General features: G+C 37.0%; 1 protein-coding gene across 1 annotated transcript in view; it reads left to right on the top strand.

The window, feature by feature from the left end:
* LOC130217214 (uncharacterized) overlaps positions 1-27,582 on the top strand; it is a 29,037-nt gene extending 1,455 nt beyond the window's left edge. The window contains exons 2-10 of the mRNA XM_056449283.1: positions 1,629-1,741; positions 1,873-1,934; positions 3,666-4,188; positions 7,022-7,075; positions 7,917-7,995; positions 10,608-10,737; positions 10,954-11,052; positions 22,461-22,648; positions 26,602-27,582. Coding sequence (XP_056305258.1) covers positions 1,638-1,741; positions 1,873-1,934; positions 3,666-4,188; positions 7,022-7,075; positions 7,917-7,995; positions 10,608-10,737; positions 10,954-11,052; positions 22,461-22,648; positions 26,602-26,742 — 1,380 coding nt within the window. The 5' untranslated portion in view covers positions 1,629-1,637 and the 3' untranslated portion in view covers positions 26,743-27,582. The remainder of the gene's footprint in view (positions 1-1,628; positions 1,742-1,872; positions 1,935-3,665; positions 4,189-7,021; positions 7,076-7,916; positions 7,996-10,607; positions 10,738-10,953; positions 11,053-22,460; positions 22,649-26,601) is intronic.
* The last annotated feature ends 200 nt before the right edge of the window (positions 27,583-27,782 follow it).

Genomic DNA, 27,782 nt, shown 5'->3' with positions numbered 1-27,782 from the left:
CAGTTTTGGAGACAACGTTATTTCACTCACAATTTCACGTTACATTTTCTAAGATGTCTGAAATATTAAAGTAGAAACTTGCTTTTAGTATGCTCTTGATGTTTATAACATCACTTTTGCCCATACTATATTTCTTAAATGTTATTATTATATAACATATGTATTGATAAAATGTATGTATATTGATTACATATAATCAATATACATAGATATGCAATATAATATAACTTGAATTTTGTTTGCTCTCGATGTATTTAACATCACTTTTGTCCATGCTAGTTGTTAAATAATATTTTTATTATATAACATTATGTATTGCTAAATGTATGTATATTGTTTGAATGTACACTTTATATGCTTAAGTACATACACTTTAGAACAGTTTGGAGCTTTATAACACAAGTTTGGGTTTTAGGTAGGGCCAAAAAGAATCTGAACATTTGTTTCAGCCATTTCTGCTGAGAATTTTGTTAAAATCTGCGGTATCATAACTAAAAAAGTGATATATGGAGTAAAAATAATACCATTTTAAACTTTAATTTAATGTTAACAATGCAAATCCAATTAGATCCACTTTATTTGGTAAACAAAGCATGTCTCTTATAATATATCTACTAAAAGACAGAAAATGTTACTTTACAAACTGTATTGTGAATGAATCATATGAACATTTTCATGTTAGTCAATATATAAAATTAAATTGATTTAAAAACAGAATAAATATAAATGTACACACATTTATTCAAGTAAATAAACAGAATCAACGATGGGCTAAAAATCTGTGGAAATCTGCCAATTCTGCGCGCGCAGGTTCCGTGTGAGCCTAGTTTTAGGTAACTGAACTTTATGACGTCTGTGCTTAATGATAATATATATCTGTACATAATATCTACTGAGTGGTAGTTTTGAGATTATTTCACTCGTATTACATTCATACTCGTAAGTTATCTGAAATATTATAGTAAACAAACACTTGCATTTAAAATTATAGTTCACCCTAAAATAAAAATCAACGCACTATTTATGCACCCACAAGTGGTTATAAAGCTTCATGTGTTTCTTTCTTATATAAACATACAAGAAGATGTTTCAAACAAAGGTGAAAACCTGTAGCCATAGACTTCCATAGTAGGTAAGTCAGTTCAGTTTATTTATTTATTACAACTGACCCCTTGAGATGTACCATCTCATTTTCAAGAGGCTCCCACAATTTATTTTAATCACATAATAATAACGCAACAAGACAAAATAAAACACAAAATACTTAACATCCATAAAACAACAATAAACAACAAAACATAAACATTAACAGAAGCGGAAGTAGTATAAATACATACATATTCATAGTACAAAAATAGTACAGATCATGTCAATAGTACAGATCATGTCAATTGTTGCAGGTTTCCAGCATTCTTGAGAACAACTTCTTTTGTTTTCATCAGAAGAAAGAAACTCATGAAGGTTTGGAACAAGTAAGGGGTGATTTAAATGACTGATTTTTTACTTTTGAGGTGAACTATCCCTTTAACACGCTCCCGTGTACATAAAATCAATTTTTGGTCTTGTGTGTTTGTCCTTTGCCTATTTGCATTGGTTAAAAACTGACATTTATTGTGCGTCTCTGTCAGATAATCAGCATGTCTCTTCTTCATGCTGTCGATGAAGCTGTTAAGATGTGCAGAGCTGAAGAATCAAGACTCAATGAAAACATCAGGCAGTGCAAGGAGATTTTAAGCTCAATGTAAGATGATGTTTTTGTTTTACTTTGACTTTTTTCATTTACATTTTTCTTGTTATATCATACTTGTCTTGAAATAGATGATGTAAAGCTAATTTTGTTTAGAAAACTCAGATTATGTTGTATTTTTGCAGGAGAACGCGTGTGACAGAAACCAGTCTCCTGGAAAATCCATCCGTCGCAGATATTAGAAATGGTAAGAGGATAATATAAATGAGCAATATCACACTAGTAGCAGTGCGATATGGCTGTATATCGGCACTGATGGGAGGCATGTGTTGGCTCGAGGCCTCAGGCCGAATGCCTTATTTTCCAACCAGTGACAATATACAGCCATATTGCACTGAGACCAGTGTAATGTTGTGTTTATACAACAGTTTGACGCATAATCGTGTGTATAAAAAAGAAAATCAAACACGGAGAGTCTCAGAAACCTTTTTGTAAGAGGAACTACTTTCTTCCACCGTTCATACATCTGCAGCTGACGTCAGAACAGCAGAAACCGTGGGTGCTACTTCACCAACGTCACTTTAGAGTTAGTATTTTAATGATTCTCTTGCGTAATGTCTAAAGTAATGACAAAACAGGTGATTTTGTTCACATTTTAAGATTATAAGGCTGAACAGCATGAAATGCCATCAGTCTAGAGACATTTCCCAGTATTTCTCTGTTACAATCCGGAGATCACAATAATTAACCCTGAAAAAGCCAAAGCAAAGCAAACACTAGCAGATTACTATGAGATAAATACAGCACAACAAAATACAAAAGAGAGAGATTGACTTAGACTGTCACTTACCTGTTTTATAATAATTTGATTAGCCGTGATTTGAAATTTACGCAGTTTTTCTCCTCTAAAGGCTTATTATTACGCTTAGGCTTAGTAAACAACTTCATTCTCTCCTGAAAAAGCCTCAAAAGTACATTATGTTGTCCAACAGCTGAAGTATTTGTTTAGTTTATTGATCTGCTCTCACTGTATGTGGGCGGAGTATTCATTCATTCATTCATTCATTCATTCATTTTCTTTTCGGCTTAGCCCACCCAATTCACCTGTAGCGCATTTCTTTGGAAACCGGAGCACCCGGAGGTAACCCACACAAACGCAGGGAGAACATGCAAACTCCACACAGAAACGCCAACTGACCCAGCCGAGGCTCGAACCAGCAACCTTCTTGTTGTGAGGTGACAGCACTACCTGCTGCACCACTGTGTCGCCGTGGGCAGAGTAATACACAATTATTACAAGAATATTGCAAGGCTATCAACCAATCAGATTCGAGAAACAGACAGAACTGTTGTATAAAAATCTTTATTCACCATTAGGCAAGGCAAGTTCATTTATACGTATATTAGTGTTGTCAAACTAATAATCTAATAATAATCGCAGCAAAAATAAATGTTTGTGTTTACATAATGTATGTCTATGTGTATAAATATTGTGTGTGTGTGTGTGTATATATATATATATATGTATATATATATGTATATATATATGTATATATATATATATATATATATATATATATATATATATATATATATATATATATATATATGTATATGTATGTGTGTATATAAATTAAAAAATAAAAATAAATATTGCTTAAGGGGCTAATAATATTGACCCTAAAATGTTTTTTAAACAAAATTAAAAACTGCTTTTATTCTAGCTGAAATAAAACAAGTAAGACTTTCTCCAGAAGAAAAAATATAGGAAATACTGTTAAAAATTCCTTTCCCAGTTAAACATCAGTTGAGAAATATTTGAAAAAAAAAAAAAATCACAGGAGGGCTAATAATTTTGACTTCAAGTGCATATAATTTATATGATTAACTTGTGTGATTAATCGCAAATAATCTTTTGACGGCACTATGATATATTTATAGACTCATACACAATGTTTGTTTGTGCTTCCTAAAACAGATATTTTACCTCAGGAAAAGCAAGAAATTGAAATGTTGGAGCAGGTTTTAAAAAAAGCTCTGAAAATCCGCAGCACATCTGAGGCTCATAGAGAACTTTACCCTGATGGTGTCGATAAAAAACACTGTAACAAAAGCAAAAATAAAGCACTTGTTAATCATGCAGTTAAAGAAGAAGATAAAAGAAAACCAGAGAAATCCGTTTCCACTTCCGAGACCAGCAAAAAGCCCAATCACAGACGAGCAGCTGGTGGGAGTGTGATCCATGGGGCTCCCTGGACACGGCCTGTCCTGCTCCGAAAAAGTCAGGCTGCTCATACTATGTTCAGAGGAAGGCTCACAGTTCCAAAGAGTGCTCCGGTAAAGATCTCTTCCACAGAATCCCAGCAAAAGATCTGCGTCAAAACCACAAACATTAAAGAGTCATCTGAAGATGATTCACCATCAGCCTCCTGCCAAGAAGTGTCTGCATCTGGCAAAGATGAGAAATCCACAACAGACAGAGTGCCGTTGAATGAGCAGTGGTATGTATGTGATGAGATATTCATTTGTTACTATTAAATAATGATACCTTTATGTTTTGTTTATGTAGTGTATTGGATTTATGATATGACGATGGCAAATATTTAATATCCATCTGACGTCTCATAGCCAATGGAGCTGGCATTACAGTAAACCTAAATATTAACCTAAACATCTTTAACCAAAAGTATTATTTTAGTCATGTTTATTTACTTTACTTTACTTTACTTTACTTTACTTTACTTTACTTTACTTTACTTTACTTTACTTTACTTTACTTTACTTTACTTTACTTTATTAAATTCAATTAAATTCAATTTTTTTTATTTTATTTTCATTCATTCATTTTTTTTTTCGGCTTAGTCCCTTTATTAATCTGGGGTCGCCACAGCGGAATGAACCGCCAACTTATCCAGCATATGTTTTACGCAGCGAATGCCCTTCCAGCTGCAACCCATCACTGGGAAACATCCACACACACTCATTCACACTCATACACTATGGACAATTTAGCTTACCCAATTCACCTATACCGCATGTGTTTGGACTGTGGGGGAAACCGGAGCACCCGGAGAAAACCCACACAAACACGGGAAAAACATGCAAACTCCACACAGAAATGCCAACTGACCCAGCTGAGGCTCGAACTAGCGACCTTCTTGATATGAGGCGAGAGCGCGACCCACTGGGCCACCATACAGCCCTTTATTTTATTTTATTTATTCCATTGTTTATGCTGTCCTGACTAGACCCTTTTCACAATGACGTAGATTCACTTGCAGTTTATTTTTAGTTCCGGCTTTCCTTTGAATAAATAGGAGACTTCTCTAGAAAATTTACAAATAAATATATTAACATTGCACGATCTGATTTAAGACTATTATTGGTATTGTGTCCAAATGTTTCCCTTTCAATACTGCGCTGCTTTCTGAGTTGGAAAATGTTCCAGCATGAGTAAAATTTTTTATTAAATCTTCTTATATTACCTAGTATGGCTATAAATGCAACAAGTTCATAATTTATTATTTACTGATCTATAAATGCTTTGTTCAGTTTTTCTATTTGAATTAATTAATTATGTCCTACTGCCACCGGTGGATTTAATTTGATATCTGTACTACCTTTTATTAATAATGCTACAAAATAAATTTATAATCTAATAATACTGAATTAAAATGCCGTCTTCTTAGTGTTATTTTTGCAATTGTAAATGTTTATAATGACTTTGGTTGATTATTAAGAGTCACATACAACATTGCTATTCTATTTAATTTAATTTGAATATTAAATAGACATAAATGTTTTATCTTCATGAATAAAATACCTTTATAGAAAATAAATGTCAGAGAACTGAGCAGTAGAATGTGAATAATATGAATGTGATTCTGAATCAGCTGTCCACTGTATACAACCACAGTAAAACACCCACGGTTTTATGTATTACTTACTCTTCAGGACACAAAAAATAAATAGAATAAAAGTAATTCTGACAAAAAAAAATGTGCAGCACCCGTGTAAACGTCTGGAATGTTTATTTGACAAATACTGACAAGTACATATCAACTTCATCTGCAGTAAAGACAGCAACACAAAGCAATAGACTCCCATTTTAAAGTCCCATTTTCTTGGTTTAAGCAGAAATCTGGATGACCTGTAAGTTTGTTTTAGATGTCAGATGTCTCACCTTGAATGCAGATAGCAAAAAACAGCCATAGTCACAGTCTGTACATTTCTGTAGTAAGTATACAACTGTCTGGGTGAGTTCTCTATGAGGATTTCAGTGTAGGCGATACACTATGTGGAGTGAAACCGGACGTCGCGTGATGTTATGTGAAAAGGGTCTATTAAAAAAATAATAATACTTTTATTCAGCAAAAAAATCTTTCTGGCAAATAAAAAGTTTCTAGAGAATCAAATCTTAAAATATTACAAATATTTTATGTTTTTATTACATATTAAAATGTTTTTAAAGATACTTTGTGTGACATCAGAGACAGAAGTAATGAATTCTATTTTAAAAAGTATAGTTATTTTAAATGGTCAAAGTACTTCACTTTAATTTAATTTAATTTAACAGCAAGAAGGTCGCTGGTTCGTGCCTCGGCTGTGTCAGTTGGCATTTCTGTGTGAAGTTTGCATGTTCCCCCGTGTTGGCGTGGGTTTTCTCCGGGTGCTCCGCTTTCCCCCACAAGTCCAAAAACATGTTGGCATAGGCTAAATTGTCCATAGTGTTTGACATATGACTGGATAAGTTGGCGGTTCATTCCGCTGTGGCAACCTTAGATTAATAAAGGGACTAAGCCGAAAAGAAAATGAATGAATGAATAATACTTTTAATCAACAAAAAAATTCTTTCTAGCAATTAAAAAAATTCTGGAGAATCAAATCTTAAAATATGAAAAATATTTTGTTTTTATTACATATTAAAATGTTTTTAAAGACACTTTGTGTGACACCGAAGACTGAAGTAATGAATTCTTTTTTAAAATGTACTCAAGTATAGTATTACTTCACTGTAATTTATTTTATTTTATGTATTCCATTGTTCACGGTGTCCTGAATTAAAAAAAAAATCAATACTTTTATTCAATAAAAAAAAATCTTTCTAGCAAAGAGACATTTTAAATGGTAAAAGTTATTTTAAACTTAATTTAACTGTTGTTACTGTGCTTTTTATCAAATAATGCAGACCTGGGAAGCTTTTTAAGGAAAAACATTTAAAAATGTTAGCAAACCAAATTTTTTGAATTGTGCTGGATATGCTTTGCATATTAACATATTTTATTTATTTTTATGATTAAATACAGTTTTTCCAACCGTTCTTTTTTCTTCTAGGATGCTGTCTCCTTTGATGCCAGTCTGGCGAGCACAGAGAACGAAGCAGAACCGGTCAGTGTGATACTGTCTTTAAGAATGTAGTATTTTGGGTTCACTACAAGCTAAGCATTATGTAGCTTTAATAATTTAGATGCTCACAATGGGCGTCACGGTGACTCAGTGGTTAGAACTGTCGACTCACAGCAAGAAGGTGGCTGGTTCGAGTACTGGCTGAGCCAGTTGGCGTTTCTGTGTGGAGTTTGCATATTCTCCCTATGTTTGCGTGGGTTTCCTCCAGGTGCTCCGGTTTCCACCACAGTCCAAATACATGCACTATAGGGGAATTGGGTAAGCTAAATTGTCCGTACCGTATGAGTGTGAGTGTAAATGCGAGAGTGTATGGGTGCTTCCCAGTACTGGGTTGCAGCTGTAAGGGCATCCACTATGTAAAACATATGCTGAAATAGTTGGCGGTTCATTCCGCTATGGTGACCCCTGATAAATCAGAGAGTAAGCTAAAGGAAAATGAATGAATGCTCACACTGTTAATAAATGGAAACTTCACATTGTATACATTTAAACATGAGACTGAAGCATCAATATAATATTTTATTTAGGGTTTAAGCATTATCTCTTAATTTTCACATAATATATACATGAAAGGTTTACAAAAAAATTTAGTATAATAAAGGTTTATCTGCAAAGGACAATTTCTCCATACAGCATCTTTGCTTGACTAAGACAGTTTGAAGCAAGTTTAGTTTCATTGACTTCCATTTTATGTGCCTTTTGGTTCAGTTTGCATTAAAAAGAAAGTGAGACAGCATTTAAAGAAATTAGAAATTTAAATGAATTAAATTTTGATATTTGTTTTAAAGAGAAAAATAAAATTTTATTCTTTATTTTTGTCCAGATTGTGGAGAAAAGTATTAGACCAACAATCAAAGCCAATTCCAGAAAGATCTCGGTTTACAGAGAGACTTCGGGCTACTGTATCCTTCAGAGTTGTTTAATTTGATCAGTATCACAAAGTGCATGCATGTAGTCATTATTTTTCCTGTTGGTGTGGTTTTTGTTACTAATTCACGACTGAACTCCAAAGTATATGTGTAACAGATCCCCTTATGGTTTAGTATTTTGACAATTTTATACTTTTTTTATTCTGTCCTGAAGGCAGTTGCGCGCCAAAATAATAATTTTTTGGTGTTACCATTTTTTTCCTGCACTTTCCTTTCTTTTATTCTGAAATATTTCATATTTTTAACATGCTTCTTAGTTCTTATTACACTTCTATGTCTTACACATATTTTTTTACTCCAAATGTATAGATATAATTTTCAACATGGGTCTCAAGTTATCCATTCACTTGATAATCTTCTTTGGAAAATTATCTAAAATTATAAAGATGCAATGGCAATACATAAGGAACATTTAAAATAACATAAAATGCCTTAAGTGACTACTAACTAGAACTTTATTTGGCTAAAACACGTCAAGTTCATGATTATTGTCATTCCGCTACATGTGTGGACATATAGTGCAATAAAATGTCATGTCTCGCAGGACCACGGTGCTGCATAAATAAACATCATTAATATGATCACAACACTGCACATAAATAGGGTCCTGGTTTCGGGAGCTCGGGTGTCACGGTTGTCACCCTGTGCAGATCGCTGAAGAACTACAAATCTGCCACTTTAAAGAAGTACATATCCAGTCATGCACCACTCACACGCACCTGTTTCTGATTCAGTTGATTACACCCTCACACGGCTGGGAGCTGTTAATTAACTGATTGGATGGACTTTATAAACCACACACGCACACTTCAGTGCTGAGTCTTGTTTAACTGTGTGTGACATTACGACGCAATTTCCTTTGCTCTGCCTTTCCGTGTTTGACCCTTGCTTTGTTTGTTTATTTACATTACTTGCTGCCTGTACTGACTGCTTAATGACTACAACTCTGGATTACCTATATACATCTGTTTGACCCCGTTGACCATTGCTTGCCTGACCATTCTCCTTATAAACCCTGCATTTGGATCCTCACCTCTGTTGTCAACGTCCCCTTCACATTACATCGGGTGGTGCATAATAACAGTAGCTCTCGTGTTAAATAATGATTTATAAAAACACCAGAGCTCAATTAACACACATTTTAAGAAAGATGTCATGTAAATACAAACTTATTTGTGTATCAATAAAAAAGGTACTAATTAAAGGTCCCGTAAAATTAAAGTTTTTTAGATGTTATTATCAGTATGTTAGTCGGTTTCACACCGCAAGCGCAAGCAGAGCGTGAGCAGCGCGTGCGCAGCGTGTATGGAGAACAGAAGCAGCATGCAGGTGTTTACCTTTCACACCGACTATGTCTGCAGCATGAAGCTCATCGGCAGCTGCTGCACAGATCAATCTATCTCTGTCTATTATATCTAGTTACGTATCTATCTATAAATACACTTTTTTTTTACCTTTCTTCTGCACCAAGGCCCGCGGCAACTTTCTTCTATGCTGTTTCCTTAACCTGCAAGTATTTATTTTACAAGTTATTGGCAATAGATCCTATAGTATGCTTCTCACACTTTGAGGAATGTCATTCATGTATTTTAAGGTGCACTCGGTCAGAAGACAATCGCCTGTGATATAATGTCATTTTGTTTTTGATTGTCAGGATGATATAGGCCTATAGTTAGAATAATATTTATACAATATAGTTATAATGATGTTTATACATGATCAAACTAGTGTGCAACTTACTAAGCAAAACTAATACTAAAATTTTTTTAAATTTGGTTTTATAGTTTGGGCCTAAGTAAATATTGTTGCTGTTTTTAATCGTTTAAGTTAATCTGATTGACTATATATGAGTCAGTGGATACTATCGATGCATTTATTGGGTAAAATTGCTACTTTTTACTGTCATTCAATGTGTTTTTGGTCATTATCAATGCACTTTAATTGAGCGTGAGCAGCACGGCAAACATAGACCCAGCGCCAAAACTATCGCGGCACTGCTGCTTCAGCAATGCTCACACCTTGCACTGACGTGCTGCTTCTGTGTGCAGTATTAGAGCTCTAATCTGTTAACATGGATGCCGAAAAACACGCGCTGTTCGGGCTTGTAGTGTGAAACAGGCTTCAAGGATGTCTATATAAGCTAGTGTGCTCCAAAACAGTGACAAAATTCATATTTAGATGCTAAAAACACCCAAATCTCAAAGTTTGTCACTACAGACTGAATGGATTGTTTTGACATCACCTCATACTTCAGTTTCTCATCAAATTTTCCGACCAATCAAATGCTCCCTAGTATCTGACATGCCCCGCCCTCTTAATTTGCTTTTTTATTTGATGCGCTTGATCTCAACCACTCTTACTGGCAGAGCTGTGATAAAATTGAAACTCAATTGGCTGTTTTTTAAAAATGGGAGGAGCTACTCTATGCCCCACCCTTTATTTACGTTTCAGTTGAGATTACGTCAAACATTGTATAATAAAATGCACATTTCAAAGCACTTTATGGGATCTTTAAACATAGCATCTGACTAAGCTATTGATGCATTCAGAGATGCATTATTTGCTCTTAACTGCTGCTGTATCAGTTCCCATCAGAATGGCCTTCCAGACCTCCTGCTAATTTCCAAACAGAGCTGGATGTGTTTTCACAGCATTGTCTTGACCTGACGCACTGCTTCCACACTGAACTACAGGCCCTGAAGAGCTCAGATTCAGGTATACACGTCACGGGAGCAAACATGGAGGGATGCGGGAAGACAGAAGTGTGTGTGTGTGTGGGGGCTGAGAAATGAGCAACTGGACTATAAGGATCTGTCCAAGGATAATACTGTCATTGAGCTTTTATTCAGTGAGTCACAGGACGTCTTACTGGCAGGCAGTTCATTTGAAGCTGATAGAGATCAAGTGTGTGTGTTTGTGTGTGTGTTACAGGAACAAAGCAAGAGATACAATATGAGTCCTTGCGGATGCTGGAGGGTTTGGAGGGGATGACGGCAGAACTTCTTGCACATGTTGATCATCAGAAGAAAGGTACTTTACAGTCTGTCTCTAGTCGTGATGTCTGTTTGACGTCATTTTTTGGTCAGGGTTATTTACGAGAAAAAAATTAAAAGCGTTTCACTGTATTGGTAAAAAGCATATGGAACTGTAACACACACTGATAATAGTGGATTGTGCCATGTGATTACACTATATCAAGTAAGGTCTCAATGATTTTGTTTTTTTAATGGTTATTTAAGAGTTAAAAAAATGTTTAAAAAAAGCGTAGTATGCTTGTAGTGTGAGTGCAAAGGGCGCCTGAAACTGAAGACGAGACGTGGTTTTAAGTGACTGTTTGATATGGATTTATTAATCATTCTTAATTTTCAGTGAACGCAAACTGTCGTAGTTCGTTGAGTAAACTCAAATCCCTTTATTAATCAGGGGTCGCCACAGCGCAATGAACCGCCAACTTATCCAGCATATGTTTTACGAAGAGGATGCCTTTCCAACTTAACACTGGGAAACACCCATACACTCTTGCATTCATACGCATACACTACTGACAATTTAGCTTATTAGATTCCCCTATAGCGCATGTGTTTGGACTGAGGATGAAACCGGAGCACCTGAAGGAAACCCATGGCAACACGGGGAGAAATTGGCCCAGCTGGGACTCGAACCAGTGACCTTCTTGCTGTGAGCTGTCATTGCTACCCCCTGCAACATCGTGATGCCATTTCTTAAGATTAAAAAAAAAAAAAAAGAAGTTACAAATATAAAGCAATATAAAACAAAAGCCACAAATATAAAGCAATATAAAGTTAAAAACAGTACCAAAAATAATACGAATAAAAAAAAATTGAGAAAAAGAACTGAAAAAAAACCCCCATAATTTTAAGCTACATAAACTGTACTTTTTTTTTTTATTTCATTTTCTTTTCAGCTTAGTCCCTTTATTCATCAGGGGTCGCCACAGCGGAATGAACCGCCAACTTATACAGCATATGTTTTTACGCAGAGGATGCCCTTCCAGCTGCAACGCATCACTGGGAAACACCCATACACTCTTACATTCACACACATGCACTACGGCGGCGGAAAACCACGCGAACACGAGGAGAACATGCAAACTCCACACAGAAATGCACAGAAAATCTCTAATTAAAGATTCTATTAGTGCTAAAGGCTAATTTGTACTATTTTTATTAGTGTCTTATAAAAACACAAGCCTACATTTCTAAAATATTTTCACACAGACAACAAGATACTTTCTAAAAACTATTTTACAGATATAACAATAAACATAAACTACATAGATTGTCATTTTTTTATATGCTTTAATAAATTAGAAATGCTCAAATATATGTATATTTTGTAATATTATTTTTTCCTTATTTACCACTTGTACGTAGCCATTGTGAGAAACATTAGGTCATGAATATTTACCTATGAGACAAGATGGCGGCGCGTTCGGTTCGCGAGGCTCAGCGTCTCTCCAGTATCTGCAATTTTGCAGTATTATTCCTGCTCATTTCGGGTCTGTTCGTGCAGAACAGCAGTGCCTTTACATCGTACACCCGACAGGACATCTTGGATATTGGATTGTGCATTCCGGACAGTTTTATTAACAATCTTCGACTCATCCCTGAGATCGCCAGAACACACGGGCCTCAGAGCCCTACACGGCCGGGCGGAAGTGCTCGGAGGCGGCGCAGAGAACGTAAACAAAGACGGGGGAAGCGCGGCGGGCTAAGAGCTAAGCTAAAGCTAACACCACACCGGCTCTCTTTACCCAGCATCTTTCTCGCCAATGTACGGTCACTGGTGAACAAAATGGATGAGATTCGACTGCGCATCAACCACAGCAAAAGATTATGGAACTGTAATGTCATGATTTTCACAGAAACATGGCTAAACAGCGGGATACCAGACACCGCTATATCGCTAACGGAGCATCAAACATTCCGAGCAGACAGAACGGCGGATGACTCCGGTAAGACCAGAGGCGGAGGATTATGCATTTATATTAACAAAGCTTGGTGCACAAACTCTGTCGTCGTTGGGAGACATTGCTCTGTTAACCTGGAATTTCTAATGGTTAAATGTAGACCGTTTTATCTGCCACGGGAGTTCACCTCCACCATAATAACTGCTGCTTATATTCCTCCCGACGCTGATGCCAAGCTCGCTATGAATGAACTTCATGCAGCCATCAGCAAACAACAGACTGCTCACCCGGAGGCTGCTTTTATTGTTGCGGGGGATTTTAATCACTCAAACTTAAAGACAGTGCTCCCCAAATTCCATCAAAACATTTTCTGCCACACAAGGGGAAACAAAACTTTAGACCAAGTTTACACAAACATGGCTGAAGCATATGCTGTGACCCCCCTCCCCCACTTGGGTCAATCAGACCACCTTTGTCTGTTTCTCACCCCCAAATACTCACCCATCGTCAACCGTGTGAAGCCATCAGTAAGGACCATCAAAGTGTGGCCAGCGGGGGTGGACTCCACACTCCAGGACAGGTTTGAACACACAGACTGGAGTATGTTTGCTTCCCAGGCCACATGTGGCTCTCACACAGACATTGACAGCTACACTTCCTCTGTTCTGGAATATATCAACACCACCATAGACAGTGTTACAACCCAGAAACAGATCACCACATACCCAAATCAAAAGCCATGGATGAACAAGGAGGTGCGCCTCCTGCTGAAGGCACGCAACACTGCATTCAGATCAGGGGATGCACAGGCCTACAGCACTTCCAGGGCTAATCTGAAGAGGGGCATCAAAAAGGCCAAGCACTGCTACAAGCTAAAGCTAGAGGAGCACTTTTCCAACTCTGATCCTCGGCGCATGTGGCAGGGCATCCAGGCCATCAGCAACTACAAACCCAGCCAGTCCACCCCCACAGCCACAAATGTCTCCTTCCTGAACGAGCTAAATGACTTTTATGCCCGCTTTGAAAGAGACAATACAGAACCCTACACCAGGAACACTACCTCAACCGACCACTCACCTATCACACTCACCTCCTCAGAAGTCTACACCGCACTTAGTCGGATCAATGTGCGTAAGGCTGCTGGACCAGACGGTATCCCTGGGCGCGTCCTCAAAGCATGTGCAGAACAGCTCACTGGGGTATTCACAGACATTTTCAACCTGTCGCTTAACCTAGCAACTGTGCCAACATGCTTTAAAACCACCTCTATTGTGCCAGTGCCCAAACACTCCAGCCCATCATGCCTGAATGACTACCGCCCTGTAGCACTCACACCCATCATCATGAAGTGCTTCGAGCGGTTGGTCCTGGCACATCTGAAAGACTCTCTGCCATCCACACTGGACCCACATCAGTTTGCCTACCGTGGCAACAGGAGCACAGAAGACGCCGTCTCCATAGCACTGCACTCTGTCCTCACACACCTGGACAATAAAAACACTTATGCACGAATGCTGTTTGTTGACTTCAGCTCAGCATTCAACACTGTCATACCCTCTAAGCTAATGATCAAACTCAGAGACCTGGATATCAACGCGTCTCTCTGCAACTGGGTTATGGACTTTCTGACTAACAGACCTCAGAATGTTAGATCAGGCCACATCTGCTCCACCACCGTCACACTCAACACTGGTGTACCCCAGGGCTGCGTGCTGAGCCCCTTCCTCTACTCCCTTTTTACCATCGACTGTAGGCCTGTGAACAGATCCAACACCATCATCAAATTTGCAGATGACACCACAGTGATTGGTCTAATCAGCAATAATGATGAGACTGCCTACAGGGAGGAGATACAGCATCTAGCCACTTGGTGCACCGACAATAATCTGCTCCTTAACACCAGCAAGACCAAGGAGCTCATTGTGGACTTCAGGAAGGTACGAACAGGCTCGCATGATCCCATCCACATTAATGGGATGGCCGTTGAGCCTGTCTCATCCTTCAAGTTCCTGGGGACCCACATCTCTAAGGACCTTTCCTGGACCACCAACACCTCCAGCCTGGTCAAGAAGGCTCACCAGCGCCTATTCTTCTTGAGGCAACTTAAGAAGAACCAGCTTTCATCAGCCGTCTTGGTGAACTTCTACCGCTGCACAATAGAAAGCATCCTGACCAACTGCGTCACAGTCTGGTATGGAAGCTGCTCTGTTGCTGAGCGTAAGGCACTGCAGCGGGTGGTGAAAACTGCCCAACGCATCACAGGGACTACACTGCCAGCCATAGAGGACATCCAGAAGAAACACTGTCTGCGCCGAGCACGCAGTATTCTTAAGGACACCTCTCATCCTGCTCACAGACTGTTCTCTCTCCTGCCTTCCGGCAGGCGCTTCAGGCTCCCCCGGACAAAAACCAGCAGACTGAGGAACAGCTTTTTCCCCAGAGCTGTCTCCCTTCTGAACTCTGCCCCTTACTGACTCTTTTGCCCCCCCAATACACCCCCCACACTCCTCTAACTTATACTCCTCACAATCACTGCACTATTTAACATTTGCACATTTAAAGTTTGCACATATTCATTGCACTGATTCATTTATTTGAACTGGACATACCCACTGCACATGAACATTTGTAATTATGTTTATCTATCTGCACACTTCTGCTATTAATAGTATCCTGTACATATATTCATTTATTGTAAATCTGTTCATAGCTAATACAACCTGTATATAATGTTGATAGTACATCCATCTGTAAATATCACTATAGTTTCTCTATAACTGCACTTTATAACTTATACCTGTATCCTGCACTTGCTGCTATTGCACTGCTGGTTAGACCTAAACTGCATTTCGTTGCCTTGTACATGTACATGTGTAATGACAATAAAGTTGAATCTAATCTAATCTAAAAAAAAGTTTTGGAAAAGTCATGGGAAAATCCTGGAATTTTTTTGTAGTAAAAATGTATATGGACCCTGGTCTTTATCACCACAGCCACATGTCAGTACAATTATAAAAGTAGACGCTTCAATCCTAGTTTGTGGACGTTAAATCTGGTTTATTTTGTACATTAACATAACCGATATCCATACAGCAGTGGATATTAACCTCACATTCTCATGCAAAAACTGCAAAGTTAAATGCGCGCACTGTGTGTGTGTCTGTGTGTATGTGCGTGAACTTTGTAACGACATTGTGTGTGACTCATCGAAAGACTTAAATTAACTCTACAACAAATACATCAAATAATCATTGTGACAGTTCTTACTGTAGTATTTCTCACAAACGTTATGTAAAATCTGCTTCATTCATGTCTGTCACTGTGCTGTTTATCTGACGCAGCCGAGGTGGAGATTGAGGCACACTCTGACAGGCATGTGGGAACGGTGGGCGGGGAGAACCAGCATTAAAGCCACAGGCTACATTGTGTTCAGAGCAGAAAATCCCAACATTTTAAAAGGTAGTAAATAATACGATGGGTGTTTGGAGCTGAAACTTTACAGACACGTTAAGGAGACTCAAAAGGCTTATCTTAAATCTTGAAAAAAGGGTAAAATTGATGCCCTTTAATGTATTTAATAAGACTACTATTTGCTTGTGTGTTTTTTTAAATTATTAAATGAATTATAATACTAAATTATAATTATATATATATATTTTTTTTCAACATAAACTGTAGTTAATACATTTAAATGGTGTTTATTTTTTTAAATGATATTAAATGTTTTCCAGTGATGGGTTGCAGCTGGAAGGGCATCCGCTGCGTGAAACATATGCTGGATAAGTTGGCGGTTCATTCCGCTGTGGCGGCCCCTAATTAATAAATGGGGACTAACAAAGGGGCTAAGTCGAAAAGAAAATGAATGAATGAATGATATAAAAATAATAATTGATTATTTTTTGAACAACAAGTAACAAAAGTAACACATTTATATCATGTAATTTTATTTATTGTACAGTATTTATCACTAAAATTATAATATTAAATTATAATTACTTATTTTATAGTTTTATAAACTGTAGTTAATGCATTGATAAGTTTAGATGGCTTGTTATTTTATTCAAAAAATGACAATTAAATTCCAATTAAGTTTTATAATATTTATCAACACAAGTAGTTAATTTGATCTATTTTATAGTTATTTTTTATTAACTAAATTATTGTAATAAGTTATGCTTTTAACATTAATTAGATTGTAATTTTATAATCATTGTCTAACCTTTATGAATGATACATTTGTCTTGAAAGCACAATTTCATATTTACATTAATAGTATAGTAAACTCATGTGTTTTCTTTGTTATGATTATTATATACATTATTGTGTACATATTATTGTTTTTTTGTAGATTGTAGATTTTTTAGAGCAGCAGATAGATCTTGTCTCATCCTGCTGTTTACATGGTATTAGCAGTAACTCACTATATTGTTGGGTTCAGTCTAGTACATTAAAGTGAATCACACTCCTCATTTCCTGTCTATTTTGGGTCTAATGTGGTGTCAGTAGTCTATAATCTGTTCACCCTCAGTTTAACATGGCCAGTTGTGTCGTGCTAATGCACAGACGAACAATTTCCACAAGTGGACACTCACTGCAGTTAACCAAGAAGACTAAATTCCCATCCCTTTCTCAAATAATGTGAGCGGCTACATATTTTTCTCATGCAGTTTGAAGTGTTCCCTCTGGATTTGACGGGTGACATTTCAAAAAGCCTAACACAATGGGTTATCATTTAGAAACTTCATCCTTCGCAATGTTATCAAAATCCCCAGACCCCAGAGGAATCATGGATAACATTTCCCATGTTCTTACTTCTTGGGAAAGCAATTAATCTACTGTAAACACAAGCTCATTTTTCCACATTACGACTTGTTAAGTATAAATGTCATTTGCTATTGTTAGAATAATATTAAAGGGCACATATTATGCCTGTTTTAATAAGATGTAAAACAAAACTCTGATATCATCAGAATATGTCTGTGAAGTTTCAGCTTAAAATACGCCACAGGTCATTTATTATAGCTTGTCAAATTTGCCCCTTTTTGGGTGTGAGCAAAAAATACTGTTTTGTGTGTGTCCCTTTAAATGCAAATGAGCTGCTGCTTTTGTCCAGAAGAGGGCAGAGCTTTCAGACTCTATTCTGACACCCCAGAAACAACAAAACAAGCAAATCACGTAGATGAAACGTCAAATGAATGAACAAAAAAAACTTTGTTTGCCTTTGTGTTTTCTTTTTTAATAGTTATAATTTCAATATACCAAACTTAAAGGGATTTTTTGTTACTAGACTAGGGCTATTTAATTGGCAGCCTGCGGCCCGGACCCAGCCTCCAGGGCAATTTGTTCCGGCCATCCAAATAGTATGACTAAGACATCAAAAATATAATTAGTTCAGTCGAAAAACGGTCGCTATAGTTATGAAGCGACGTGCGTCTGTTTAATACATCACAAGCTGCAGTTGAAGGCTGCGCAGGGAGTAAGTCACCTGACCTTAAGCGAGCGGTGCAGGCAGCCGAAAACATTTGGATATGTTTGTAGAAAAGGCCTTTTGTACAATGCACTGATATCGTTATTCAATTCAATTCAATTCACCTTTATTTGTATAGCGCTTTTACAATGTAGATTGTGTCAAAGCAACTTCACATAAAAGGTCACAGTAAATAGGAACAGTGTAGTTCAGTTTTTAATGTTTAAGTTCAGTTCAGTTTAGCTCAGTTCAGTGTGGTTTAATATTCAATACTGAGAGTCCAAACACTGAAGAGCAAATCCAACGATGCGCAGCTCTATAGATCCCGAACCATGCAAGCCAGTGGCGACAGCGACAGCGGAGAGGGAAAAAAAACTTCACTAATTGGCGAAAGTGAAGAAAAAAAATAATAAAATAGGGTTAAATGGGATACGATGATTAGCCGATTTCACTATTAACCCTGCTTTTATTCATTAAAGTCATCTCAACGCCGCTTTTCTGTTGCACAGAAAAAAGCTGCTGCAACTAAACAAAGTTATGCCAATATGCACGAACATTGGTTTAACTATAGCAGCAAACCATTTTCAAACGTTTTAATTTATTTTTAACTCCAAAGAGAGGAATGGACTATTGTTTGTTTTTTTACAAATGTTTTGAGCTGTATTTGGTTACTGAGCAGCAATAAACAACACTTTAAATTATAAGCAGTTTTCATGTTATTTTCTAAACTAGTAGTGTTTTGAATTTAATAAATGCATAATAATGGTAATAACCGTGAAAGATTATTCTTCAGACTATAATCCTACAACCAAAATCTCTAATCGTTGCATCCCTAATTGTCACGCAGTTTAAAGCATAACATATGAATGTGTCTGAATGTATAAGAGGCCTACTTAAGCAATACACTGATTTTGTCCCTCGAAATACAACATTTGGATATGCTTGTAAAAAGAGCCACATTGTACAATGCAGTGTTGTTATGTAGTTTCAAAATACAACATATTAATGTTTTAATGTAGAAAAAGTCAACGTGGGTGTCTTTATGAGCACAAATACAGCATATGGGCTCTTATATAGCTGTTGTGTCATCACTCATATTGCAATTCATATCTCTCCGGCCCCTCGTTTGGGATGCTTTTCATGAGCTGGCCCCCATGACAAACTAATTGAATAGCTCTGTTCTAGACCATATCTCCTCCACCTGTTCACATAGGATGAGCAATAACTCACTATATTTTCTCTATAGATCACTTTAGATCTGGGTTCAATCTAGTACAATGAAGTGAATCACACTTCTCATCTCCAGACTATTTGGGGTCTAATGTGGTGTTAGTAGCCTATAATCTGTTCAACCTCAGTTTAACATGGTCAGTTGTGTTGTCTTCATGCCCAGATGAACAATTTACACAAGCAGACACTCAGTGTAGTGCAAAAAACAAAATTTGCCTTCTTTTTGTGCCAGTTAAGGGTGTGTTTAACTACGGCCAAGCATTGTATTGCCTGTAGTAATTATGCACCCTTATCTGATGCACTAGACATTGGCGAACAAAGTTCTGTTTACTGTTTTTTCTTTTTGGTGCACAAAAGTGTTCTTGGAGCTTCACATGATTATAGTTGAAGTAACATGAAATGTTGTGTCAATGTTTTTGGTTCCTTTTCTGTATTTTGAATGTCTTTCTGTCTAGGGAGGATGAGAGAGTTTTCAGATTTCATCTGAAATATCTTAATAAGTGTACTGAAGATGAAGACCTAAGGGGATTGGAATGACATTTAAATTTTTGTGTGAACTAACAACTTGACTCGCAGTCTTGCGAAAAATATATCTTGACTAAATATACACTACCTGACAAAAATCTTGTTGTCGAATAACTTGACTTCTAGTTGATCATTTGGAAAAGTGGCAGACGGTAGATTTTTAAGATGAAGCATCTGTTGAACTGCATCCCAATCATCACAAATACTGCAGAAGACCTACTGGAACCCGCATGGACCCAAGATTCTCATAGAAATCAGTCAAGTTTGGTGACGGAAAAATATGGTTTCGGATTACATTCAACATCAACAGGATGGCAACATCAACAGCCTGAGGTATCAAGACATTTGTGCTGCCCATTACATTACAAACCACAGGAGAGGGCAGATTCTTCAGCAGGATAGCGCTCCTTTTTGTACTTCAGCCTCCACATCAAAGTTTTTGAAAAGCAAAGAAGATGCTCCAGGATTGGCCAGCCCAGTCACAAGACATAAACATTATTGAGCATGTCTGGGGTAAGATGGAGGAGACATCAAAGATGAATCCAAAAAATTTTGATGAACTCTGAGAGTCCTGCAAGAACGCTTTCTTTGCCATTCCAGATGACTTTATTAATAAGTGAGTCATTGCAGAGATGTATGGATGCAGTCCTCCAAGCTCATGGGAGTCATACACAATATTCATTCTTTTTTCACTGCAGCATGACTTTATATTCTATACTGGACATTATTTCTGTTAAGTGACAAGACTTTTATCTAAGCAAGGTCAGACCTTACTGTCCTAATTAAATAAGTAAAAATCAAGGCATGATCATATTTTATTGTGGTAAAATAAGTGTAATCTAGAGGCCTTTGCCTTTTATATAAGCCACTTCTGATACCAAATGATCAACTAGAAGTCAAGTTAGTATTTGTTGTTCCTAAAACTTGGATAAGCGACAATACTTTGGTCAGGTAGTGTATAACACTTTACAGACTTTCTTTGGCACATTTACCTTGAAAAATGAAATCCAAGCACAATGTCCTCAGTGGCTGGATTTCGAGAGTCTATGGAGATTTTTATTTTCATCAGTGTTCATTATGTTCATTAGTTCATTAGTGATCTGACAACAGAATATATGTAATGTTAGCTTTTCTGCAACAGATTTAATACATTTTCAGCTGCTAAAGCGAGTAAACGGACATGTAAAACTGCTGCATTGGTGCTGTGGGTGGAAACATGTAGAATATGGGCCAGTAATATATAATAAGACCCCCTTCATATGTAGAAGAGTAAAATCTGTACACAATACACATTTTTCCTCATGTGTGCAGAGAAATTCATTCATTCATATATTTCCTTGTCGGCTTAGTCCCTTTATTAATCTAAGGTCACCACAGCGGAATGAACCGCCAACTTATCCAGCATTTGTTTTACGCAGCAGATGCCCTTCCAGCAGCAACCCATCTCTGGGAAAACATCCACACACACTCATTCACACTTATACACTACGGACAATTTAGCCTACCCAATTCACCTGTACTGCATGTCTTTGGACTGTGGGGGAAACCGGAGCACCCGGAGGAAACTCATGCGAACGCAGGCAGAACATGCAAACTCCACACAGAAACACCAACTGAGCCAGCCGAGGCTCAAACCAGTGACCTTCTTGCTGTGAGGCGACAGCACTACCTACTGCGCCACTGCGTTGCCTGTGTGCAGAGAAATGCTTATCAAAACAAAGCTTCTGGCTTTGCTCTTTCATGTTTTCTGAAAAAGCCACCAGAGACCCAATTATATCACTTAAATCTCTTCATGGTTCAATTCACCTTTATTTGTATAGCGCTTTTACAATGTAGATTGTGTCAAAGCAGCTTCACATAGAAGATTATAGTAAATTGAAACTGTCAGTTCAGTTTGTAGTGTTTAAGTTCAGTTCAGCTCAGTTCAGTGTGGATTAATAATCACTACTGAGAGTCCAAACACTGAAGAGCAAATCCATCAGTGCACAGCTCTACAGATCCCGAACCAGGCAAGCCAGTGGCGACAGCGGAGAGGGAAAAAACTTCACCAATTGGCGAAAATGAAGAATTAAAAAACCTTGAGAGAAACCAGACTCAGTTGGGCACGACCATTTCTCTTATGGCCAAACTTCTTATGCAGAGCTGCAGTATAGACACTGGAGATGGATCATGTACCCTTTAAGACATTATATTATGACAGGTTTTGCGATTAGGTTCAGGTTCTATTGTAAGGCTTGATAAACTGGAAATAGTTGCAGTAACGCAGAAACCCCTTGTGTTCCTCAGACTGGGAGAGGTGGGATAAGTGGAGCTCCAGGTCTCTCTGTCCCATCCGGAGGAGAGGTGGATGGGGTGACTGTGATGCATCTGTCTTGCCGCCAGTCCTGTCCTACACCAGTGAGGAGGAACTGAGAGAACTGGAGAGACAAAAGCTCAGAGTAAAGCAACTTCAGCAGGCCCTTCATCTACAGCAGGTTTCAGTAACATTGTTTTATGCACATTTCGGTCACGCCTCTGCATAGACTTAACGTTAACATAGACTTAAATCTGCACCATTATATTCAAGAAATACCTTTTTTTCTTCTTAATTTGGACTAAACAAGGTGTCTTGTTAAGAAACATATTAGCTTTGCTTCCATTCATCATTTTATGCACATTTTGGGATATGGGATAAATAATGTGCATTTTTAAAATATATGTGCTCATTTATATATACAGTGCTCAGCATAATTGAGTACAATATTTTTATCCATTTCTCAGTGAACATAGGCAATGTATTTTGGTGCATTTAAACAGAACAGATTTACTAAACAGATATATTTATGAAAGTAATATTTTAGTCAGTGAGCATGTTTAGAAATTGAAAGATAATACAAATAAATTCAAGCAAAATATTGAAAAATAATTACAACCTTCAAAATTTCAACTAAATTTTTCAATCTTCTTGCTTCTCTTGATTTTTATTTATTTATTTTTTTTTATTTAATATTTTTCTATAACATATATAGATTTGGCTGTACTAGTTTTGGACCGTTATTTTGTTAGATAAGCTCCACATTTGGCTTCAGTACTGACTAATGTAATGTATATGCACTAATATAATATTGTATAGCTTCCTATTAAAAATATGAATTGAAAAGATAGATTTGTGAGGGCTCTACTATATGCTGAGCACTGTATTGTATTGGTAATTAACAAGACCATACATAGTACATAATAAAGAACAGGAAAAATGACCTTTTTTGCTTTCTTATTTTTTCACTATCCCCTCAAAATAAAAAAAATAAACTCAAATGTATCAATTAAAAACAAACATATCCTCTGAACAAGAAAACAATAAAAATAGGCTAGGTTACAAAGAAATCAGTAAATAAGAGTAAAAAAGATCCCTTTAAGGAGTCAATATTCCCTCTTTCCAATAGTTTACTAGAGCTGATATCAGCCTCTGATATAGTCTAAAACAGGATTTCAAGTCTTGTAAAAAGATTTGAGAGATCCTGCAAGTAAACATCTTAACTGCTCAAGTTTTATGCAGCTACAGGTTTCTCGGATCCACAGATTTCTCCTGTTTCCATCTCAAATATATATTTTAAAACTATCTGAAAGGAATAATATTGTAAAGTTATCTTCCATAATTGTCTAGCAAGTACAAATGACAGTAAATGTGCACATACTTTAAAACAAAACACAATTTTCAAAACAAACTTACTTCTTCAAGCAAAAGCTTAAACTGTTTGGATGAGATTGTCCTGAGGTTTGCTAAAATTGTGTGTTAAGATGTATCAGGTTCCTTTCAGCACTTCCCAGAGTTCTGCTTTAGATTTAGGCTGTTTGTTTGGCTGTTTGCTATGTTTCTTTTTCTGTCCTGTTGAATATCATACAGTACTGGCTCTATAATATTTAGGTCTGGACTCTGTGTAGGCCATTTCATTACTCTGTTTTATCTGTTTATTTGTCTGTCAGCAAATATGATTTTACTGCATTTTATAAATTTGTTTGGGATCATTATCACTCTGAAGAATAAAACTATTATCAATATGCAGGGCTCGAAATTTTTACTTTGTAGCACTGGTGCTCCCAACTTCAAATATTTAGGAGCGGCAGAAAAAATATAGGAGCACCAGAAATAATTTACGAGCACCCACCAAAAATAATTGAGCACCATTGCAAATTGTATATTAAGAGATTTATTGTATTTGAAAACAACATCAACTAACAAAAACCAGAAACAACTAACTAATGCTGAGATGACTTATCGATATTTGTGCAATAAGTCCAAAATGAATGTCTAAAAATTATAAAATATTAATGATGACAATAACACTAACAATGAATTACATTTCTCATTATCATGCTGCCTTGAATGTGAGTTATCTGCTAAAAAGTCCTACTGTTACTTTATGAAAAATAAACTTATGGTTTTCATCGAACAAAGATGAAGCATTGCAGTAAGAAATATTTATTTGGCACTATTGTTTTTATATGCATGTCATTTTAATAAATAAAATGCTACAAAACAAACAATAGACTATAATAAATCATTCAATTCAAGGCTAAAAGCTGCAAAGCAGTCATCAGTAATTAAATAGAAAAATAATATACATCTCTCACTTCAATCACTTTTTAAAAGTTTTGGTTTCGATTTGTGTCATTGTGTCATCTCGTTATGCGCTGATTTTCATTTTTCTGTGTTTGAGGAAAAAAGCAGGCGCAATAGGGTATATGCCAAAGTATGCTAAAGGACTTTTAATTTGTTTGTAACCTGGGTTAAGCACTTGTGGTGAATTGTATGACATTGCAAAATCGGCACGTTTAAGGTCTGTTTTCTTTAAAAATCAGCGATCTCCACTGGCTGAGTGATATCCAATATACAGTGGGTCTCAGATTGTACAAGAATCACTGAATTAGAGTACATTTTTCCCAACCATGTCTTTAAAATATGAACATTTATTTATTTTAACATTTATTCTTATTTATTTTAACATTAGCCTGCCGATTCTGACATTTAGCAGACATTTGCGCTGAACGCACTGTGAATGCAACGCATCGAGATTCTAGCACCTTCTTCGAAAACACTCGATTGATCTCGGCTGGCGAATCCACATTCACCACATGATTGCTGTCATCTGCGCCATTATTTGTAACTTTAGGTGGGGTTTGCAAACCTGTGTACTTTTCACTCTTTAGCCGTTTGCAATTCCCGCGGTCACAAGAGCTCCCTGTCATCTGACAGCGGAAAGCCTTGAGTGATTGACAGCTAATATTAACCAATATAGCGTCAGAAAAGAGCGATTCAGCATGTTTCTAGAACAAATCTAAACAGGTTGCACTACAACCATTATATGCAGTCGCACAAATGCTCCCAAATATTATAAGGTCGCATAGGCAAAATTTCGGCGCCCAAAATGGTCACTATTTCGAGCCCTGATATGATGCTTTCCAGAAGGATTGGCATGTAATGGATTAAACCCTATCTGTAGTTTTCTGCATTTTATTTAATGCACCGTTTACCAAATAAACATATATTTTGCTCACATCTTGCTTCAGCAGCAAATCAGCACATTAGATTGATTCATGATGAATCATATGACACTAAAGATCAGCGTAGTGGCTACTGTTTTTAAAATTAATAAAATAATATATATATATTTAACATTTTAATAATATTACAGATTTTTACTCATTTTCCTGTGTATTAAAGGGGACATATTATGCCAAAATCACTTTTATAAGGAGTTTAAACAGTTATGTGGCAACAGTCTGTGACTATAAGCAGCTGCTAATGCTAAAAATGTATTGATTACATTTTTTATAATCACACTTCATTTAAAAAGCAGTGTGCAGAAACACTTTGATTGACATTCTCCTGTTGTACGTGTCATCAGAGGGGGAAAGCCACTAGTGACGATCTCTCCCTCAGCATAGGACGTTAGTCTTGTTTTTGAATCTGCCGCTATGCTGACACATATACATTTGTAGCTCCGCCCTATTTTGGAAAGAGCACAATCTCATTTAAATTTAAAGAGACAGTCATCAAAATGGCTCAATTTGGATTAAAGCCTAAAATGGACTGTTTCAAATAGTATAAGGCATTATTTGTGTGGTGTTTTGAGCTGAAACTTCACTGTACACACTGTAGCAGGGGTCACCAATCTCAGTCCTGAAGGGCCGGTGTCCCTGCAGGGTTAAGCTCCAGCTTGCCTCAACACACCTGCCTGGATGTTTCAAGCATACCTAGTAAGACCTTGATTAGCTTGTTCAGGTGTGTTTGATTAGGGTTGGAGCTAAAATCTGCAGGACACTGGCCCTCCAGGAACAAGTTTGGTGACCCCTGCACTGTAGGGACATCAGAGACTTATTTTACATCTTGTAAAATAGGGCATAATATATCCCCTTTAATAAATTCTGCATTGTTTTCTGTTTATAGGCAATGTCCGACAGCCTTGCGTCTTACTGGGACTGTATTCCTGGTGCAGAGCGGCCCAGCGCTGTAGCTTTGCGTGGTCTGTACTCTCTTCTGGCGGAGGGAGGCGTTCAGTTCCCATCGCTGGTTTTGGATTCAGAGTGAGACTTGCTCGAAAAAACCAGACTGTATTTCATGGTGGATCCGCTGCATTCCAAGAAGCACAGCAGGGAGGTATATCTACAAGCTGACACCAAACCATCTCCGAAACTCAAGCTAAACATGTTCGCTGTGTGCGTTTGTCTTTTAATGGGTCACAAGCGCGAGTGCAGCTGCTGTTCAAAAACTCGAATAAAGCTTCCAGCTGACGTCTCTCAGGATCCGTGAGTGAGGATTTTATTTTGTTTCGTGTCACACTCCTCCATCCAGCAAGCATTATCCTCTATTACTGCCTTTATGTGGCTTTCTGATGAGCTCTTCCTGTATGAATTCATTACTCAGAGCCTCAGCGTGCCAAACCACTGGCATCTTTTGAATACTAATGACATCCTTGCCTAAAAACAACAGAACACAGAAACATCACAGAATTCTAATGATTTTAAAGTCCATGTGAAATGAAATTTGAAATGTTAATTTTGCTAGCTCACATTGTTATTCTTACACTGTATCCTACCAACACACGTTGCAAGATTCCAGCAACAAGCTTTTTGTTTGTTTACACCAGAAGCAACCCAACATGACAGAAATATTTAAATACCAGCCACTAGGGGTGTGACGAGACTAGGCATGGGACTATAACCGTTTTTAAGGTATACCGCAGTTTGGAAAAGTCAAGGTTTTAAAACCGCCAATATTTTCCATAGTACCGTTCCTAAGGTATGTGTAAGATTTTTTATTTACTTTTTTTGATTTGTTTTTTAGGACAACAGTGTCTCCAGCAGAAAAAATATCCAAGGATGCCATTTTTAATTGTAAATAAATCAGTGTTTTTTAAACTAATGAAGACAGCAGAAGTCAATGATTCATTTGAATTATAGCTTGACATGTTTACTGCTCCAAAATATTTTAAATCTTTCAAAAAAATAAATATATTGTTTTTAAAGGGGAAATAAGTAACATTTTTTTACCCAGACTTAAAAAGAACATACAGTTGAAGTCAGAATTATTAGCCGCCCTGTTTATTTTTTTCCCCAATTTCAGTTTAA

This window comes from Danio aesculapii, chromosome 3 (assembly GCF_903798145.1).
Source record: "Danio aesculapii chromosome 3, fDanAes4.1, whole genome shotgun sequence".
Taxonomy (NCBI): domain Eukaryota; kingdom Metazoa; phylum Chordata; class Actinopteri; order Cypriniformes; family Danionidae; genus Danio; species Danio aesculapii.
The sequence above is the reverse complement of the archived record's forward strand: the minus strand, read 5'-3'. Positions and strand labels throughout refer to the sequence as shown.